The sequence below is a fragment of the Podarcis vaucheri genome (assembly GCF_965113315.1).
Source record: "Podarcis vaucheri genome assembly, chromosome: 16".
In the NCBI taxonomy this organism is placed as follows: Eukaryota; Metazoa; Chordata; class Lepidosauria; order Squamata; family Lacertidae; genus Podarcis; species Podarcis vaucheri.
This window is the reverse complement of record NC_138754.1, coordinates 24,678,175-24,697,179: the sequence shown is the minus strand read 5'-3', so window position 1 is coordinate 24,697,179 and position 19,005 is coordinate 24,678,175. Positions and strand designations below refer to the sequence as shown.

Below are 19,005 nucleotides of genomic sequence, written 5' to 3'. Positions count from 1 at the left end.
GCATGGCGACTGAAACGAAGCGACTTCATGATCCGCTTCGCTTGGCCGGTGACACGCCGCCGGGTGGGCTTAACTCCAGGACGTTGGCTCCCGGTCAGGCAGCTGCGTGGACACCCTGAGAAGGAGGAGCGATGACGCATTTAGTGGGCGGAGCCCCTTCGGCCGGCCTGCGAGAGTCGCCACGTGAGTGTCGGCGGGGCGGCAGGAGCGGCGACAGCGATGGGCGGCGTGGAGAAAAAGAAGGTACCGCGTGGCTTATGGCAGGCCCAGCCTGCTCATCGCGTTGCTCTCATGAGGGGATGCCGCTTTCCCGTGTAGCGAAGTAACGTCTGAAAGTGGAAACACGTTACTTCCGGAACTAGCTACCTAATACACGGCGGCTTGCGGGTTTTTTTTTACTATCCTTCTGGTGAAGCAGGGCCGTAGCATGCAGAAGGTCCCATGTTCGGGTTCAGAGCCTGATGGTCTCTCCAGATAGAATTGGGAGAAACCCTGAGGAGCTGCTGCCAGTTCGTGTAGACGCTACTGGGCTAGGTGGGCCAATAGCCAGACTCGAGATGTGTTAGCTTCTTAGGTTCCCGTGTCCTGGGGCAGGAGTAGCGGAAGGGATGCTCTCAAGATGCTGGACTTCCAACTCGTGTCACCCTCCTCTGTTGGCCACTCCAGTTGGAAGTACCATGGGGCATCTGCATGTAGAAGGTCTGAGGCTTATTCCCCAGCATCCCCAGGTGTAGCAGCGAATGTCCCCTGCCTGAAACCCTAAGGAGCAGCTGCCAGTCAGTGTAGACCAGCCTTTCTCATCCTTGGGTCCCCGTATGTTATTTGACACTACAACTCCCATCATCCCTGGCTGCTGGCCCTTCTCACTGGGGATGATGGGAGTTGTAGTTCAATAACATCTGGGGACCCAAGGTTGAGAAAGGCTGGTGCAGACAAATAGTGAACTAGATGGTATAAGGCAGCTTCCATAACTCATTGATAGAGCATCTGCTTTGTATGCAGAAGGCGTATGTCAATCCTTGGCATTTCAGGATTGGGATGGACTCCTTGCCTGAAACCCTGGAGAGCTGCTGCCCTTCAGTGTCAAAAATACTGAGCTAGATGAACCAGCAGTCTGACTCTGCTTAAGGTAGCTTCCTTTATTCCTGTCTTAGCTGCTTACTATCTAGGCATGAAGGCAGCACTGTAGGATCACTTGCTTTTAAATTAATGTACTTAATTTCTCACTGCAAGCCACTCAGTTCTTTGTTTGGGTTTAACTCGTGGAAGGACATATATTAAGCGTTAGATAGATAGATAATTTATTACAGTCGGAGACCAGCTTTAAAACACACTTGGGGGTATTAAGCATTGTCTCTCTTTTCGTCCCAAAGTACGAGAGGGGTTCTGCCACCAACTATATTACCAGGAACAAAGCCCGGAAGAAGTTGCAACTGAGCCTTGCAGACTTCAGGTAAGGAAAGGAATCATCGCTTACCAGCTTACTGTGGCCCCTTGATACATATGTGTATGGCAGGAGTGTCTTGAGTATTGCAGTGCTGCCTGGCAGGGGTGTAGTTTGTCTCTCTGTACACACATGCCACTGGATCTCTGTTTGCATCTCTCTCGTGGCTACTCACCACAATGACTCTGCTCTTCCACAGTCTGAGGAGAGAGTGCTCTGGTGCCCGAGTTCTGCTACTGTGCTTCCTTTGGGGGCATCTGGGTGGCTGCAGAGAGAACAGGAGGCTGGACTGGATGGGCCATTGGCCTGATCCAGCAGGCCTTTCTTAAGGTCTTATGTCAGTTCTTAAGGTCTTATGTCAGGGACGCGGGTGGCGCTGTGGGTAAAACCTCAGTGCCTAGGACTTGCCGATCGTATGGTCGGTGGTTCGAATCCCCGCGGCGGGGTGAGCTCCCGTCGTTCGGTCCCAGATCCTGCCCACCTAGCAGTGCAAGTAGATAAATAGGTACCGCTTTATAGTGGGAAGGTAAACGGTGTTTCCATGTGCTGCGCTGGTGCTGGCTCGCCAGCTGCAGCTTCGTCATGCTGGCCATGTGACCCGGAAGTGTCTTCGGGCGGCGCTGGCTCACGGCCTCTAGAGCGAGATGAGCACGCAACCCTGGCCCGTACGGGCAGGGGTACCTTTACCTTTACCTATGTCAGTTAGGGCCAGTGTGTTGGTGGTGGAGTCATAGCAGACCCTGTCACACTGACTTCTTGGCTTTGGGTTGTAGTGGTGGTGACAGCAGTATCCTGTCGGAAGCACAAGGGCAGAACCATTCAGTTAATAACCTAAGGGTTAATTCTGTTTACAGTTAGTTAGAAGGTCGTGGTGTTGCCCAGCAGATTGGCATGATCCTTGCCAGGAGAGCTCACGTTCTAACTGGCTGTGTAGTTTCAGAGGAAGTTTTACTCTTTCTCTTTAGTTGCTGAATATCTTTCTGCTATGAACAAGGCTTGTAAATGAGACAAAACCTCTCTGTCTATGTCTCCTCAAGTTATACGCAGTTTTTGTTCAGTTTACCCAATCAAGTACTATCACTTTCTCTTCTCTCTCGACTCCATCTGCATTATTTAGGTGACTGCTAACAGTTCCGACCTGTGATAGCTTTGCAGAGAATAGCATTGTGCATTATGTTGCCTTAATTTAGCCAACGGGAAACCGACAAGACATCTGTTCTCTTCCCCACCTCCCCTGCCCTTTCCAGGCGACTCTGCATCCTAAAAGGGATTTACCCTCATGAACCCAAACATAAGAAGAAGGTGAACAAAGGATCTACTGCTGCCAGGACTTTCTACCTCCTGAAAGACATAAAATTTCTCCTACATGAGCCCATTGTCAACAAGTTCCGGGAATATAAGGTATTGTGATCCCGGGGGATCCTGCAGCCAATCACAAGCATTAGATTTAATATCACCACCTGCAACAATTTTAGAGAGCTGACTTTGGAGACGGATTAGAGGAAGGGAGTTATCATTTCCTTTCAAGAGCTGCAGTCCATTTTGTTCCCCCTGCTCAGCAATTTGGGTTTTATAGAAAATTTTGAACTGCAAAGGAAAAATTTCTGTTTCAGAATTTCCTGGCTAACCCACATCACTGACAGCAGAAGAAAAAGGCATCAAGGCAAACTAAAACTACTGTTTCTGAAAGAGTAACTTCCTTAGGGGACTTAAATATCAGGAAATATCCTGAGTGATTTAATTCTGCCTATTTATTTTGCTTGTAGCAAGTAAACAAAGTTTGAAAATTTTGAAACTGCCAAATGTGCCTGATACTGTATTTGAAGTTGGGATTCAATCATTTCTTGTTTCAAATGAACTTCTGCAACTAAATATTTTCCATGGAAAAAAGAAAGCACTGAAACATCCCACATCACTGCCTTTTCTTTAATGACTTGATCCTGAGCCCGGTTGCTAATGAGATGCATTACGTGATAGAATATCAACTCCCTCAAATGAAATCAAACTTGTATTTGTCTGGTGTAAAGTTTATCAGCCATTAGTGTTTCTGGCAGAAAAACTAATGTCAGCATATGTCACCCACGAAGAGATTGGGTGCTGCTGTCTCCTAGCTGCAGAAGCGAGAAGGGGGACTTAAGATACAACTGGCGCTCACTGTCTGCACTTTCTGGAAACAATTGAAGACATTTTGTTCTGACCAGACTTTTCCAACTGCATAAAGTGTCCACTTCTTAAGGTTTTAGTCTTGTTTTGAATGTTTTTGTTGCTTCTGTGTTTTTAATTATCTTACTTGTAAATTGCCTTGAGATGTTGGTTAAGAAGGTGATTATTAAATCTGTAGTGATGAGGATGATAGCGTAATGTTGGTGGACAGCAGACTAGGTCAGGGAATTCTAGACTGGGCGGCTGGGAGCTGGCAAGGGCACCTGTGTCTGAACCCTTTCTTTCCCACAAGGTGTTTGTCCGCAAATTGCGCAAAGCTTACGGGAAGAGCCAATGGAACACTGTGGAACGGCTGAAGGACAACAAACCTGGATATAGGTTGGACCACATTGTCAAGGAAAGGTAAGAGATGGGAGGCCCAAGGGAGAACCTTGCAGAGGAACCACAATGGGGATCCAAGTAACTGGGCACAGGAGGGTCAGGGGATGGGAGTGCAGTACCCTCTGGCCAAAGAGGCACCGGTACCAGGAGCTCATCCTGTGGATGTGCCACTGGGGCCGGCCCTACATACAATTACCCTTCTGATCCAGCATCCTCAATTTCGTCCCCAGCAGAAGGGGGATCCGATCCCATGGGGACAGGGCAAGCTGACTATAGTCCGGTTGTTTATAAAGCACTCTGGGATGATTAAGGCTGTGTGAGTTACATGGTCTTGTTCTTCACCTCCCCCTTGCAGGTACCCGACCTTCATCGATGCCCTGCGGGACCTTGACGACGCTCTTTCCATGTGCTTCCTCTTCGCCACCTTCCCGCGTACCGGCAAGTGCCACGTTCAGACAATCCAGCTGTGCCGCCGCCTCACTGTGGAGTTCCTCAACTACGTCATCTGCTCGCGCTCTCTACGCAAGGTGAGCTGGGTGAGAGGCTATGGGGAGTTACAGATCCAGGAAGGGGTTGGCTTTATTTTAGGTAGATCAACACACATCAAGCTGGGTCTTCAGCATCCTGGTGCCATCCAGATGTTTTTGTTGGAACCTGTGATCAGCCGAGCTCCTCCGGAATCGCCTCTGACGTGATTAACGACCTGAGCCTTTTATAAGGCTCCAGGCACATTCCCCATTACGCAGAGAATCAAAGCAACACACAGAAGTGATGAGATTTATGGCTACATCACTATGCTTTATTACTAACTACGCAGACAGAAAACACATCCTCTCTCTGTGAAAGCAGAGAGCCAGTGTGGTGTAGTGGTTAAGAGTGGTAGACTCATAATCTGGTGAACCGGGATCAATTCCCCGCTCCTCCACATGCAGCTGCTGGGTGACCTTGGGCTAGTCACACTTCTCTGAAGTCTCTCAGCCCCACTCACCTCCCAGAGTGTTTGTTGTGGGGGAGGAAGGGAAAGGAGAATGTTAGCCGCTTTGAGACTCCTTCAGGTAGTGATAAAGCGGGATATCAAATCCAAATCCAAACTCAACTGAACAAACAAAGGAACAGGAAACCAGTAACATCACATCCGTCTCCTGTCTTCCGTGAGACTTCCAACAGTCTGGAATCCCAGGAATGTAAACAGAGTCCTGTGACTCCAAGCACTGCACAGTGGCAAACAGAAACTAACAGTTTTCGCCCCCTTGGGCTGCGCTTGCTGGTGCTGATGAGAATTACTGCCTGCAACATCTGGCTGGCTTAAGCGCTCCATCACTGCCTTGGCCAACCTGGTGCCCACCAGAAGTTTTAGACTACAGCTCCCATCAGAACCAGCAAGCGTGACTGTGTGATGCTGAGGCTGCTTGGGAGCACAGCCATGCTGGCAGAGCTTGATAATTCCCTTTTAATGTCGATTCTTCCTCTGGTGTTGCAAGGGGGAGAGAGGAAGCACTGATTTCTCTGGGCCAGGAAATCTAGAGTTTGGAAAAGTAACCATTGTTTCAGCAATGCAGTAACTCAGCCTGGGGGGCTTTATAAAGGAATTGTAGGCTCCACTTCTTTCTTGCTCAAGTGCTGATCCTGGCAGGAGTTTCTGCGTGCTTCCTCCTCCTCCCAAGTAAACCCAGGTGCAGCTAGCTGGAGATGGAGTGTTGGGGAGCAGTCTGAGAGACAGCCAGGAAACCAGGACCTGCAGCCCCTGGAACAGAGATATCTGGCTCTTGTTGCTTCCCAGGGTCACAGGCAGTGCTGCCCCTCCTCCTGTGGAGACTGCAGGTTTGAGGTCTGGGCAGGGCTGAACCCTGACGGCCTGATGGGGGTCGTAGTCCAGAACATCTGGAGGCCACCAAGTTGAGGAAGGCAATATCAGAGAAGTGGCCGGCCTTTTTTCACCTGCACTGGACGTCTCCGTTGTGTTCTGTGTTGATTCTCCAGCTGAAACCACCCTCTCTCCTCCCCTTGCCAGGTGTTCCTGTCCATCAAAGGCATCTACTACCAGGCGGAGGTGATGGGGCAGCTTGTCACCTGGATAACACCCTACGCCTTTTCCCACAATGTGAGTACCTGGGCAAGATTTCCTGGGGTAGTTTTGTTAATCTCATTGTCATTCCCTGCAAAACAAAGGCACTGGCCCCTTCAGTATCATGGGATGGAAGGGCCATAGCTCACCAGCAGAGCAGCTGCTTTGCATGCAGAAGATCCCTGGTTCATTCCCCAAAAGTATCTCCAAGTACGGCTGGAAATGCCCCCTTCCTGAAAGCCAAGAGAACTGCTGTCAGTCAGTATAGACAGTATTAAGCTAGATGGACCAAGGATCATACTCAAAATAGGGCAGCTTGCTATGATAAATCTTTCCATTTTGGTGGCTATTTCCCCCCGTTTTTAAGTTCCATACTATATCTTTCTTAATAACATAGATTCCTGTGGCGGATCATTTTGCTTGCCCTTTTCTGCAATCTTCTTTTCGATGTGAAGCCACCAGAACCCTCCAATCAATGGCGCCCTGGCTGTGCCTTGGCCCACCTCCTCGTCCCCATTGGCCGCCCAAAGGGAACTAGGAGACCGTGACCTGGGCCTTGAGTCCTTTTGCCCGTGGTGCACGTTGACTTCTTGTCCTTGGTTATTCCAGCTGAGCTTCCCTTGGGTCGAAGAATCATTAACTTTAGAAAATGGGCACTGCAGAAGTGACCTTAATTAACAATTAACCCCACCAGAACACTGCTCAGCTGGTGGGCAGCCAGTTATTTGGACACATTTGGCCCTGTCCGTTGGCTTGCATAACTTAAATCTGTTGCTTTTCCCATCAGGCCATGCCTTAATGCACCTTACAGATATAATAGCAACATATACAACCATGCCTTGTTAAAGGGGGTTGTTTGGATAACAGGTGCTGCTGCTGGCAAGCAGGCAGAAGGGGGATAAAGCAAATAATTTAATTAGACAGTGCCTATATGATATCGAGCAGCAGAATAATCTGGCCACAATCAGGAAATTTTGTCCATGGTGTGATTATTTCCCACCAAGTCATTTTGACACTTTGGAACCCTGCTTGTAAAATTTAACAATTCCAAAATACAGACATGCTTTTGCTTTCGCAAGATTGAATATACTCCCTTCGGCTGTACTTGAGGGTCGATTTCAGAAAATTCCACTGGAAAAACACGTCCCTGCTGAGATGACAGTATTGGGTCAGTGGCTTATATGTTTCTGGCTTGTATAAAGGTTTGAGGAGTGAGGTTATTACCTCTCTATTATTGTCCATGCCGGGTCGCTCAACCATTCCTACAGTGTCCTTTCTTTTAGCAGATGAAGATGATCAAGTGACAGCAAAAACGGCAAGGTTTTTAGCGGGGGCAATTACAATACGATCTGTTATTTGATTATTGATGTAAACCCCCAAAATGTATTTTCTATAGTTAAGTTTTTACCTCTATCTTCAGTACATTTTATTTTATTGCTGTGGCTAGTGGCTGATGCAAATAAAGATTCTTCTGCTTCAGGCGGAAGGGGGATGGTTGCAGTCAGGCTGAGAAAGCCAAGCAGCTTAGACTTAGAGAAGAGGAAGGGAGATGATGACTTCTCCACCCACAGAGATGCCCCAAAGGGAAGTCCAAAAGCAGCAGCCAAGCTCAAGAGGCCTCTTCCCTCCTGTAGTTTCCAGCAACTGGTGTTCAGAACCATTGCTGCCTTCAGCTGTGGGGGTAGAGCATCATCACCATGTCTAATAGCCATTGATAGCTTTACTCCTCTTGTAAAGCCATCCAAGTCGTTGGCCGTCACTGCCTCCTGCAGGAGTACGTTCTGTATCTCTGCATAGAGCTATGAAAGTGAAGATGTTACTACAGTGGTACCTCTGGTTGCGAACGGGATCCATTCCAGAGGCCCGTTCGCAACATGAACAAAGCGCAACCTGCAGCGCTTTGGTGCATGCATGTGGCATCGTTTCGCGCTTTGGTACATGTGCGAGCGGCGAAACCCGGAAGTAACCCTTTCCGGTACTTCCGGGTCGCCACGGGACGTAACCTGAAAGAACGTAACATGAATTAAACGGAACATGAGATATGTCTGTAGAGAAAACTTCTACATGGAAGTAGAACTGGGTGTTTTGAAAGGGGTGTTTGTGTGTGTGTGTTACAGTGGCTTAATCGGCACCCCTCTTTCCTCCCAGCACCCGACAGACGTGGACTACAGAGTCATGGCCACCTTCACGGAGTTCTACACCACTCTCGTGGGCTTCATTAATTTCCGCCTCTACCAGTCCATCAACTTGCACTACCCTCCAAAGGTGAGGAATTCACTGTGTAGAATTGAGAAAAACAACTGGAGGGCAGGGGAAATCCCAGGGACTTGAGACTCAAGCTGGTGTACGTGGCTCTCCCTCTCCCAATTTATCCTTGCAAGAACCCTGTGAGGTAGATTAGGCTGAGAGAGGCAGTGACTTGGCCAAGGTGACCAAGAAGCTTCATACCCAATTGCCGGCTTAGTGCGGTAAGGTTTTTATTCCTTCATTAACCAAAATACAGTGGTGCCCCGCAAGACGAGTGCCTCGCGAGACGGAAAACTCGCTAGACGAAAGAGTTTTCCGTTTTGGAGGTGCTTCGCAAAACGAATTTCCTATGGGCTTGCTTCGCAAGACAACAATGTCTTGCGAGTTCCTGCTGGTTTTTTTCCCTCCCCCCCCTTTTCTAAGCCACTAAGCTGCTTATCAGCTGATCCGATCAGCAGATAAGCCGCTAATAGCGCTAATCCGCTAATCCTTCAATGGGCTTGCTTCACAAGATGAAAAAACCGCTAGACGAAGAGAATCACAGAACGGATTCTTTTCGTCTTGCGAGGCACCACTGTATTTATATCAAGGAGGCCGCAAGAGTACTTTGACATGGAACCTGTGGGCCATTCACTGCCTTGTCAAGTGGGGGGAGGGGGAGTGAGGCCAAAATTTGATGCTTCCTTCCCAGAACTGGCTAAGTGAGGCTCTGGGCTTTGGGAAGGAGATGCAAGGCTCAGGCAGGGTCCTAGAGCTCTCACACCTCCTCCCAAAGCTTGGAAAGTGCTACCTAGGCTTTGGGAAGGAGGTGAGGGCTCTAGGACCCTGTCTGAGCCCCCGTGCCTCCTTCCCAAAGTCCAGCATCTTGCTTACTTGGCTTTGGGAAGGCAGTGCGGGGGCATCAAATTATGATTCGGCCGTCATCACGTTGGACCACCTTGATTTTAAAGCAGCAGACCTGCCACTTAAAAGGAATGACAAAATACTTGAAAAATGAACTGGTTACAAAAGCACAGAAAGGATGGGGAGAGAGAAAGATCAGGCAATTTTGAGGGTCATGCTGGGCGCCACTCATGAAAAGGCCCCGTCCCACATCCCAACAGACCAAAATCTGGGTGTGGGTGTGGGTGAGAGAGATGGCTCTCCTCCAATCACCACCGTGGCTGGGCGGGGTCAAGGAGGGTTACAGGCAGAAAAGCCCTGAAGATGGACTTGGGGCTGCCAGCCAGCAGGAATGTTCTCTTGTTAAACTGATTCTGTGGAAGGAGGTCATCCCTGCATCTGTGTGTCTTTCAGATCGAAGGCCAGTCCCTGTCAGAGCTGACGCCAGAGGATGGGGAGGTGTACGCCTTGGACTCTGAGAGCTACCTGGAGGTGAGTGGGCAGGAGTCCCCAAGAATCAGCCGTCTGGGCCTTGGATGAGGAACAACAGTCTGTTAATGGCTGGACATCTTTATCCCCTCAGAAACTGTCGGCTCTCAGCACCAGCCTGGCCCAGGTGGTGGCACCTGACCTGACCTAGCTTAGTCAGTGTTGAGGGGGGTGGGGGTGGTAGTTGCAGTTCCACAACATCTGAGAACCCCAAGCTTGAAGATCAGTGCTGTAGATTGGACCCTACAATCGGCAGATGAGGCCTTGTTGGTTGCTGCTGCCACTGGGGGCTGCCTGATTGTCTTTGACCCCTGACAGGGCCTTTTCATTGGTAGTTCCCTGTTGGCCACTCTCCAGTTCTGCTTTATTTCCTGCCCCAAATGATCGTTCCAAGGAAACGGCAAACCACCTCTGCTTCTGTTTCATCTGCACCCGGTGACACAATTAAGTACCTGCTAATTGCTGGACATCTTTTTCCCCTCAGAAACTGTCGGCTCTCAGCGCCAGCCTGGCCCGAGTGGTGGCACCCGACCCGGAGGACGAGGCAGTCGTGGATGAGTTCCCCGTGGAGGAAGTAAGTTCTGCCCGGAGCTCTAGAGTAGGAGAGGGCCTCCACAGATCCACCAAAAAAACCACCACCACCTGTAACTGGGGCCTGCTGGGAATGGGGCACTGGCCCTTTGTGGGAACAATGAAGCCACGCAGCAGAAGTCGCCGCTCCAGCCCATTTCAGAGGGGCTGGGAAGGCAAGGCCAGAAGTCAGAGGGGCTTCTCTTGGACTGTAGCTTTCCTTAGCCGTGGTGGTGGGTACCTGAGATGGGAGAGCTCCCCTGAACTCCCCTGAACTCAACCTCACCTGAGATTTTCCTAACCTGATGCCCCTGGATGCTTTGTACTCTAACTTCGAAGGCTGATGGAAGTCATACTCCAAAAACGTATGGAGGGCACTGAGTTTGGGAAGCTTAGCCTAGAAGGGATCTCACTGTGCCTTTCTCCCCCCTACACCAGGAGAGTGCAGAGCAAGAGGAGGCCCGGAAAAAGGAGCAGGAGGCCCTGGAGAAGCAGAAGAGGCTCTTTGAAGGCCTTCGCTTCTTCCTCAACAGGGAGGTGCCCAGGGAGCCTCTGGCTTTCATCATCCGGTATGTAGCACGGTCGCTCTGCCTTGGGCTTTTGGCTCTGGGGATTTTGCCAGGTGCATCCCAGGCCTTGGTAGTTTGGCTGGATTTTGGTGGCCCTATTGGGGTGGGGAGAGGAGGGGAGTCTACATGCAAGGACCCCGAACCCTGGCCTCATTCCAGACTTAAGGGCTAAGACTGCAGCCCTAGCCCCACTTACCTGGAGGTAAGCCCCATTGAGTTATTCCAATAATTCATTTGTTTTATTGTCTGCCCTTCAGCCAAAAGTCCCAGGGCAGGTCGCAGCAATTTAAAATGCGACCTTTAAAAGGAGTTTAAAACAAATCGTGATCACAGGAATAAAGTGAGTCCTGAAAGCACACACCTCCAGTGTCAAAGGCCAGGGTAAAGAGATAGATCTTATGCATGCAGCTAAGCCTGTACATTCCAGGTGCCAGCTGTGCCTTTGTCAGGAGGGAGTTCTGTAACTGGGGGACTGCCACAGAAAATGCCCTTTCCCATGCCAACATCACCCCAGCTTCTGAGAGTGGGTGAACTGCCAAGAGGGCCTGCTGTGCTAATCTTAACATCCAAGAAAGCCTGTAGGGAAGGAGGCTGCCTTTCTGATATTTGTGGCCTTAGGCATTTAGGGCTTTAAAGAAGTATTAATAATAAGACGCGGGACACGGGTGGTGCTGTGGTCTAAACCACTGAGCCTCTTGGCTTGCCGATCAGAAGGTCGGCGGTTCGAATCCCTGCAACGGGGTGAGCTCCCGTTGCTCAGTCCCAGCTCCTGCCAACGTGGCAATTCGAAAGCATGTCAAAAAGTGCATGTAGATAAATAAGTACCACTCCGGCGGGAAGGTAAACGGCGTTTCCGTGCGCTGCTCTGGTTTTGGTGTTCCGTTACGCCAGAAACAACTTAGTTATGCTGGCCACATGATCCGGAAAAACTGTCTGCAGACAAACGCTGGCTCCCTCGGCCTGTAAAGCGAGATGAGCGCCACAACCCAAGAGTCATCTGCAACTGGACTTAACTGTCAGGGGTCCTTTACCTTTACCTTTTCTTTTAATAATAATAATAAGAAGAAGAAGAAGAAGAAGAAGAAGAGGAATAATTAATTTTATTATTTATGTGCTGCCCATCTGATTGGGTTGCCAGCGCATCTCTGAACTGCTCCCAACAAAGTATTATAAACACAAAATAGCATCAGCCATTAAAATCTTCCCTGAACAGGGCTGCCTTCAGATGTCTTCTAAAAGTCAAATCATTGTTTATCTCCTTGACATCTGACGGGAGGGCACCACTACTGAGAAGGCCCTCCGCCTGCTTCCCTGTAGCTTCACGTCTCATAGTGAGGGAACCACCAGAAGGCCCTCAGACCTGGACTTCAGTTGAATTGTGTGCAGAAACAGACTGGCAACCAATTCAGTAGGACTCATTTCTGAGCAGGCATGGTTGGGTTTGTGCTGTAGGGTTTGGTCTTCCTGTTTGATTGGTTCAAGAGGGTGTGTGTCATCGTCCCCTTTCTGGCAGGTGCTTTGGGGGCCAAGTGTCCTGGGACAAGTCTGTTTGCATTGGCGCTACCTATGATGTGACGGACCCAACCATCACCCATCAAATCGTCGACCGGCCTAGTCTGGAAAAGCAAGTGATAGGCAGGTGAGTGCAGCAGTCTCTTGTCGGGACTACAACTCCCATCAGCCCCAGGCAGCATGTCTTCCAGCCAGGGATGATGGGAACTGTAGTCTGACAACATCTGGAAAGCCTCAGGTTGGCTACCTCTGGGATAAAGGCTTGGAGGTTCACAGCGAGATCAAGGGTCTAAGATTCCCCCCCCCCATCCGCCCGGTTCTGGATCACTTGTCCATTCTGGTTCTCGAGAGACTGGGCTTGTGTTTCTCCCCAGGTATTACATCCAGCCGCAGTGGGTCTTCGATTCAGTCAATGCCAAGCTGTGCCTTCCGGTGGCAGATTACTTCCTCGGCGTCCTGCTGCCTCCTCACCTCTCACCGTTCGTGACTGAGAAGGAAGGGGACTACATCCCACCAGAGAAGCTGAAGCTGCTAGCCTTGCAGAGAGGCGATGAGCCAGGTAACGCGATGCTCCGTGAACTGGGGCCCATGGTTCTTCAGACTTGGGTCCCCTGCCAATATTAGACTGCAACTCCCATAATCCCCAGTTGCTTAGTCAGTGTTATGGGGGGGGGGCAGTTCCACAACATCTGAGAATCCCCCAAGCTTGAAAATCAGTGCCACTGGGGGCTGCCTGATTGGCATTGACCCCTGACAGGGCCTTTTCATTGGTAGTTCCCTAGTTGCAGAATTCCCTCCCTAGTGAGACACACCTGTTGTTATCATTATTAACTTTCAGGAGGAATTTGAAAGCATTTCTCTTTACCCATAAATTTGGTGGCTGAAGAATACTGTTCCTGCGTTCTGAGCCTCTTGGACTTGCTGATCGGTAGGTCGGCAGTTCAAATCCCTGCAACAGGGTGAGCTCCCGTTGCTCTGTCCCACTCCTGCCAACTAGCAGTTCAAAAGCACACCAGTGCAAGTAGATAAATAGGCATTTCTGTGGCAGGAAGGTAAACGGTGTTTCCATATGCTCTGGTTTCCATCACGGTGTCTCGTTGTGCCAGAAGTGGTTTAGTGATGCTGGCCATATGACCTGGAAAGCTGTCTGTGGACAAACGCCGGCTCCCTCGGCCTGAAAGCGAGATGAGCACCACAACCATTCTGATGTGTTCCGTTCAGTGAATGGTGAGGGGCTTTCTTCTCGCAAGCCTGCCTTACCCTGTGTGGCGCTCACGGAAAGTAACACGAGGTGGTTCCTTCCTGTAGGAGAAGAGAGCGGATCGGAAGAACAGGAAGAGAGTGACGATGCCACAGAAGGCTCGGAGGACGAGGATGAGGGTTCTGAGAAAGAAGACGAGGGGAAGCTGAAGAAGATGGAAGAGCAGAGGACCCAGAGCAAGGTACGTGGGGAGAGAGGCACAATTGTTTCCTGAAAGTTTTGCCTGCCTCCGGGTTGCCCTTTTGAGTTTGTGATTTCCTCCTCCTCCCCCTCCCACAGGCCCTCCCGGTGAAGGTGACGGCAGGTAAAGTCCTGAGAGAGGACAAGCAGCGGCTGGCGCAAGAGGAGCAGAGCGAGGAGAAGCGCTTGGCCATCATGATGATGAAGAAGCGGGAGAAGTACCTGTACCAGAAGATCATGTTTGGGAAGAGGCGCAAGATCCGAGAGGTATTGTCACAATGGGCCGCTCCTTCCTGTCCTAGGCTTGAGCTGTCTTGCTGTGCTGGGCCTAGGAAAAGGTTGCGGGTGTGTCCTACGAAGTTGTCCTGTTAGGTTGCCCACCTGCACTGTGGGACTTCCTCTCCCCACCACATGCCCCTCAAGTCTGGAGCAGCTTTGCAAGGGGAGTAACACAGGGCAAGGGAAGGCGGAGGAAGTCATGTTGTGCAGTCCTTAGGACCATAGGATGCTATCTTCTGCTGAATCAGACCATTGGTCCTTCCTGATTATTTATTTATTATTATTATTATTATTATTATTATTATTATTATTATTATTATTATTCATACCCTTCCCATCTGGCTGGGTTCCCCAAGCCACTCTTGGTGGCTCACAACAGACTATTAATAATATGATAAAACATCAAGCATTAAAAACTTCCCTGAACAGGGAAGCCTTCAGATAGTTGTTTATTTCCTTCAGATAGTTGCTTATTTCCTTGACATTTGATGGAAGGGCGCTCCACAGGGCAGGCACCACTACCGAGTAGGCCCTCTGCCTGGTTCCCTGTAACTTTGCTTCTCGCAGTAAAGGAACTTGCCAGAAAGCCCTCAGCGCTGGACCTCAGAGTCCGGGCCGAACGATTGGGGTGGAGACGCTTCTTCAGTTATACAGGGCCGAGGCCGTTTAGGGCTGTAAAGGTCAGCACCAACACTTTGAATTGGGCTCGGAAATGTACTGAGAGCCAATGTAGGTCTTTCAGGACCGGTATAATACGGACTCGGTGGCCACTCCCGGTCACCAGTCTAGCTGCCGCATTCTGGATTAGTTGTACTTTCCAAGTCACTTTCAAAGGTAGCCCCACGTAGAGCACACTGCAGTATTGTCTACACCAGCGGCAAATGGGTCTCCTAAGCCCTACCTGAAGATGCTGGTGGAATGAACCTGATATCTTTTGCATGCAAAGGACATATTCTACCACCGCACAACAGCCCTTCCCTAAAATGAAGTAAGATTCCTGTCCTTGTGTTACAAATCAAAGACTGATTTAAATAGGGACATAGGAAGCTGCTGTATACTGAGTCAGAACATGGGTCCATGTTGCTCAGTATTGTCGGCACTGGTGGGCAGCATCTCTCCAAAGGTTCAGACAGAATCTTCCACGGTCCTACCTGGAGATTTCTTGGGTTGAACCTGGGACCTTTTTGTGTGCAAAGCAGATATCCTGTTACTGAGCTATAGCCCAAACAGGATTACAGCAATTCGTTGGATGCGGTCCAAGATTCTCCCCCCCCCCTTTCTTCAAGTGAGTCTACAGACATTAGCACAGGAGTAGCCAAGATGGTGACCTCCATATGTTGTTGGACTGCAACTCCTATCAGCCCCACCATAGGCAATGGACAGGGATGATGGGAGTTGTAGTCAAGCAACATCCAGAAAGGCACTGTCTTGGCTACAACCGCATTAGCGATGCTCGATTCTAGGCTGTAAAAAGCTAACCCTCCTTGTTTCCACACATACAGCTCTTGCAAGGCACAGGAGGAAGACAGGCTGGATTTGTTTTATTTTTCTAGATCATTTTTAAACTTACAAAAGAGGCAGTCACTAGCGTTTATTGTTCATTTCAAGTTATAAATAGTATCGGCAAATCCAAGATTACCATTCCAGAGTAGCCTCTTTGTTGAGATCTTCTTATCACAACTCACACACACCCCACCTTCCTTAAACATTACAGAATAAACATTGAACTCTGCTGCAGCAATATCCTATGAGTCACGCATCCAGCACTACCATTGCAGGAAGAGAAGCGGCTTGTATGTGTGCAGGGCCACATTGTCCTCTGCTTCTGCCAATGTGCGTTTGTGGGTACAGTGGTACCTCGGGTTACATACGCTTCGGGTTACAGCCTCCGCTAACCCAGAAATAGTGCTTCAGGTTAAGAACTTTGCTTCAGGATGAGAACAGAAATTGTGTTCCAGCGGCGTGGCAGCAGCAGGAGGCCCCATTAGCTAAAGTGGTGCTTCAGGTTAAGAACAGTTTCAGGTTCGAATTAAGTATTTAACCCGAGGTACCACTGTATTAGCTGAGGCATTCTTAGCTCTCCCTCTGCAATGTCTGGCATTCAATAGAGCAGGCGTAGAAAACCTTTGGCCTGCCAGAGGTTATTGAACTACAACTCCTGTTAGCCCCAGCAAGCGTGACCAATGACCAGGAATGATGGGAATTGTAGTCCAACAGCAACTGGAGGACCAAATATCCCCCACACAGGCAGTGAAGTGATGGAAGGTTGGTGCTCACTACACAAAACTTTCCTGATCTTAAGTTTGTGGAATGTGCCACATACTTTTCTTTCTTTAGATTGGTTTTATTGAAAGATTTTCATGGCTAACAGTGCTCCATATAGCGCCTCCTGTTTTTAGTTCATAGAGTCTTTTTCATAGTCGGTTACATTTGGTGTGAGTCATTGCTATCGTAGGCATTGTGAGTTTTGGGGGGTGGGGAGAGAAGGGGGTAGTGTTGTTTCCTTCTGTTGCATAGTGTGTGTATGGAGTTTTGTTTCAGCATCACGTGGATAGTTTTGTTATCTATTCATATATTTGTTTTCATTGGCGGTGCAGCAGGTTGGGGAGCCCAGAGCTTGGTTGTTTGCATTTGATTAAGTAGCAGTGAGTTTTGTTTGATTGTGGGACAACTTCAGAAGAAACACAACACACTCTTTAATCCAGACTCGACCAATCTGTTGCCTTCCAGATGTTTTGGACTACAACTCCCATCACGACTGCTGGCTGGGGCTGATGGGATCTGTAGTCTAAGACATCTGGAAAGCACTAGATTGGCCAAGGTTGCTTTATTTTGTCTGATACTGAAAATTCAATCATTGACCTAACATGTCATTTGGGGGGGAGAAAGGGGGGACGAGCAAGAGTGTATAGGGTCAATATAGGGCTGCTTTTGGAGAGCAGATTCATTGGTTCAATCCAAGCATTCGAGTGCACAGCACCCATACTAACAGAGGACGATGGCCTGCAAAGGGGTGTTTGCTCAGTGAAATTGCTCATGATATATACAGAGACTGCCCATCAGTGCCTCCTATATTAGCTGGGAAAGATATCAGAATTCCACAATGCACAAAAGACTGTTTGCGGTTCCTGCTCAGTTTCTGTTTGCACTGACTTGGCATCTGCTGTGCTGAACGCACCTCTTTAAACATGCCCACATTTCACTGGGTGTCAGAATTCGACACGCTCCCTCCCTTCCATTTTGAACAGAGGAGAACTGCAAATAGCTTCTCTCTGAGCCAGTGCAGGGGTGGCTGATGTAGGTGACTTCCCCTCACATAGAGGAATGGGTGGCAGTGCTCGTGGCATTTGGTTTTCCTGTCTCTTTTCTTGCCTTTCTAGATGTGGCAGCCATTTTATCTTACACTACACCCCCCACACACACACATCAGCCTTTTTGTGACTGGCACCCACAGCCCTTTCCCAAAATTCCAAATGGGACCACTGACCCAAAAAAGTCGGCAGCCCCTGCTGTATATACCACATGTGTCAAAAAAAAGCTGGATTTTTGAGACATGAACTAATGCATTTTGTTTTTTCCTCCCCTCTCAGGCTAACAAACTAGCAGAGAAACGAAAAGCTCACGACGCGGTAGTGAAATCGGAGAAGAAGAAAATGAAGAAAGCACAATGAGAGTAACAGAGGCCTCTCATCCCAGCCTGTCCCTTCTCACACAGGCCTACAAGATGGGCACTCTGGGCCTTTCAGCTGTTGGTGGGATGCCTCAGAATTCTGGCTTCTTCCCCTGAATCCATTTTCACCAAGGTGGACTCCTGTGGGATGATTGGGCCTAGCAGTACCTTGGGCTTCAAGGAGGAGAAGGTCCGCTTTATTTAAAAACACATCTGAATTCTCCTCAGTTCCCATCAGGGTTTTCTCGTTGTATGATGGTTGCTGTCATGCATCAGATTTGCCAGTCAGGACAGGCTTTCTAGGCTTTGATAGAAACAAAAAACGCACTGGTAAATGTGTGGGGTAACTGAGAGACTGTGAATAAGGCTCCCCACATACACTTCCTGTAAGTGACTTTTCGTGAGAAAAAGTCTCTCTGGCTATTTTGGCACAGGGAATAAGTAGGCCTGAGGTCTGCAAGACCACCACAAATTCCACCCCTTAATTTTAAATGTCAATTTCTTCCAGTTGGTGAGCATATGGGAGGGAGCTTGTGGTCTTTCCAGAGGGCAGAATCGCCTCTGAACTGTTGCTGTGCTTTGTAAAGAAACCTATTTACACTGTTGATGCAAGGGCTCAGGTTGAACAGTCCTGTCTTGGTAAATGGAACAGCTTGGGGATTTTATGGGTAATGGGGTGTGTATCCATCCCTCCTCCCAGCCTTGCTTTTGACTTCTTTGATTCTGATGCTGCCCCATAGCACCCATTCATAGCCTGGACAGCTAAAGAATGCATCTGGACCCCGAACCTCTTCCGCATTTTGTATTACAATTTCAAATCGCAGAATAATTTACGTTCTCTTTTATTAAACTGAGCTTTGAAACGAATCTCAGCAGTCTTCTTCCTCCTTTCTCCTTCTCACAAACATCATTGAATTTATTGCCTGCCGTTCACCAGCAAGTCCCAGGGTGGGTTGCAATAATTCAAACTTAAAAGCAGTTAGAACCAATTGCAATCACAGTCCGGTTGGCAGAACATGAGACTCTTAATCCCAGGGTTGTGGGTTCAAATCCCGTGTCAGACAAGATTCCTGTATTGCAGGGGGTTGGACTAGATGACCCTTAAGGTCACTTCCAATTTTATGGTTCTGTGAATAGGGTGGGCTTTGACAACACACATCTCGGGTTGTGTAAAGAGGCCAGGGTAAGGACAGTGAACCACAGAGCAAATGTGTCTTACACTTTACCTTTTGCCTGCCTCTTCCCCATGCCTGCCCACCACCCACAAAGGTCAGCTTTTGTGCCGCCTCCCTG

The 19,005-nt window shown here is 49.1% G+C and overlaps 1 protein-coding gene across 2 annotated transcripts; it reads left to right on the top strand.

The window, feature by feature from the left end:
• The first annotated feature begins 110 nt into the window (after positions 1-110).
• On the top strand, positions 111-18,579 carry PES1 (pescadillo ribosomal biogenesis factor 1). Of its 2 annotated transcripts, none has more exons than XM_082203233.1 (15): positions 111-243; positions 1,374-1,453; positions 2,692-2,845; positions 3,900-4,009; positions 4,344-4,515; positions 6,000-6,089; positions 8,202-8,318; positions 9,597-9,674; positions 10,156-10,245; positions 10,680-10,810; positions 12,324-12,449; positions 12,697-12,881; positions 13,634-13,764; positions 13,863-14,030; positions 17,633-18,579. In XM_082203233.1, exons 1-15 carry the CDS (start codon positions 220-222, stop codon positions 17,711-17,713), a joined length of 1,737 nt encoding a protein of 578 aa, XP_082059359.1. In that variant the 5' UTR covers positions 111-219; the 3' UTR covers positions 17,714-18,579. The 2 variants fall into 2 exon arrangements, with proteins under 2 accessions (XP_082059359.1, XP_082059358.1); XM_082203232.1 differs by having other exon boundaries at positions 112-243; positions 13,631-13,764.
• The last annotated feature ends 426 nt before the right edge of the window (positions 18,580-19,005 follow it).

Excerpts from the sequence above, each read along its gene's own strand:
- PES1 (XM_082203232.1), top strand. The coding sequence starts at position 220 with ATGGGCGGCGTGGAGAAAAAGAAG. Across the intron at positions 4,010-4,343 it reads GACCACATTGTCAAGGAAAG|GTACCCGACCTTCATCGATG; the intron begins GTAAGAGATGGG and ends TCCCCCTTGCAG. Across the intron at positions 4,516-5,999 it reads GCTCGCGCTCTCTACGCAAG|GTGTTCCTGTCCATCAAAGG; the intron begins GTGAGCTGGGTG and ends TCCCCTTGCCAG.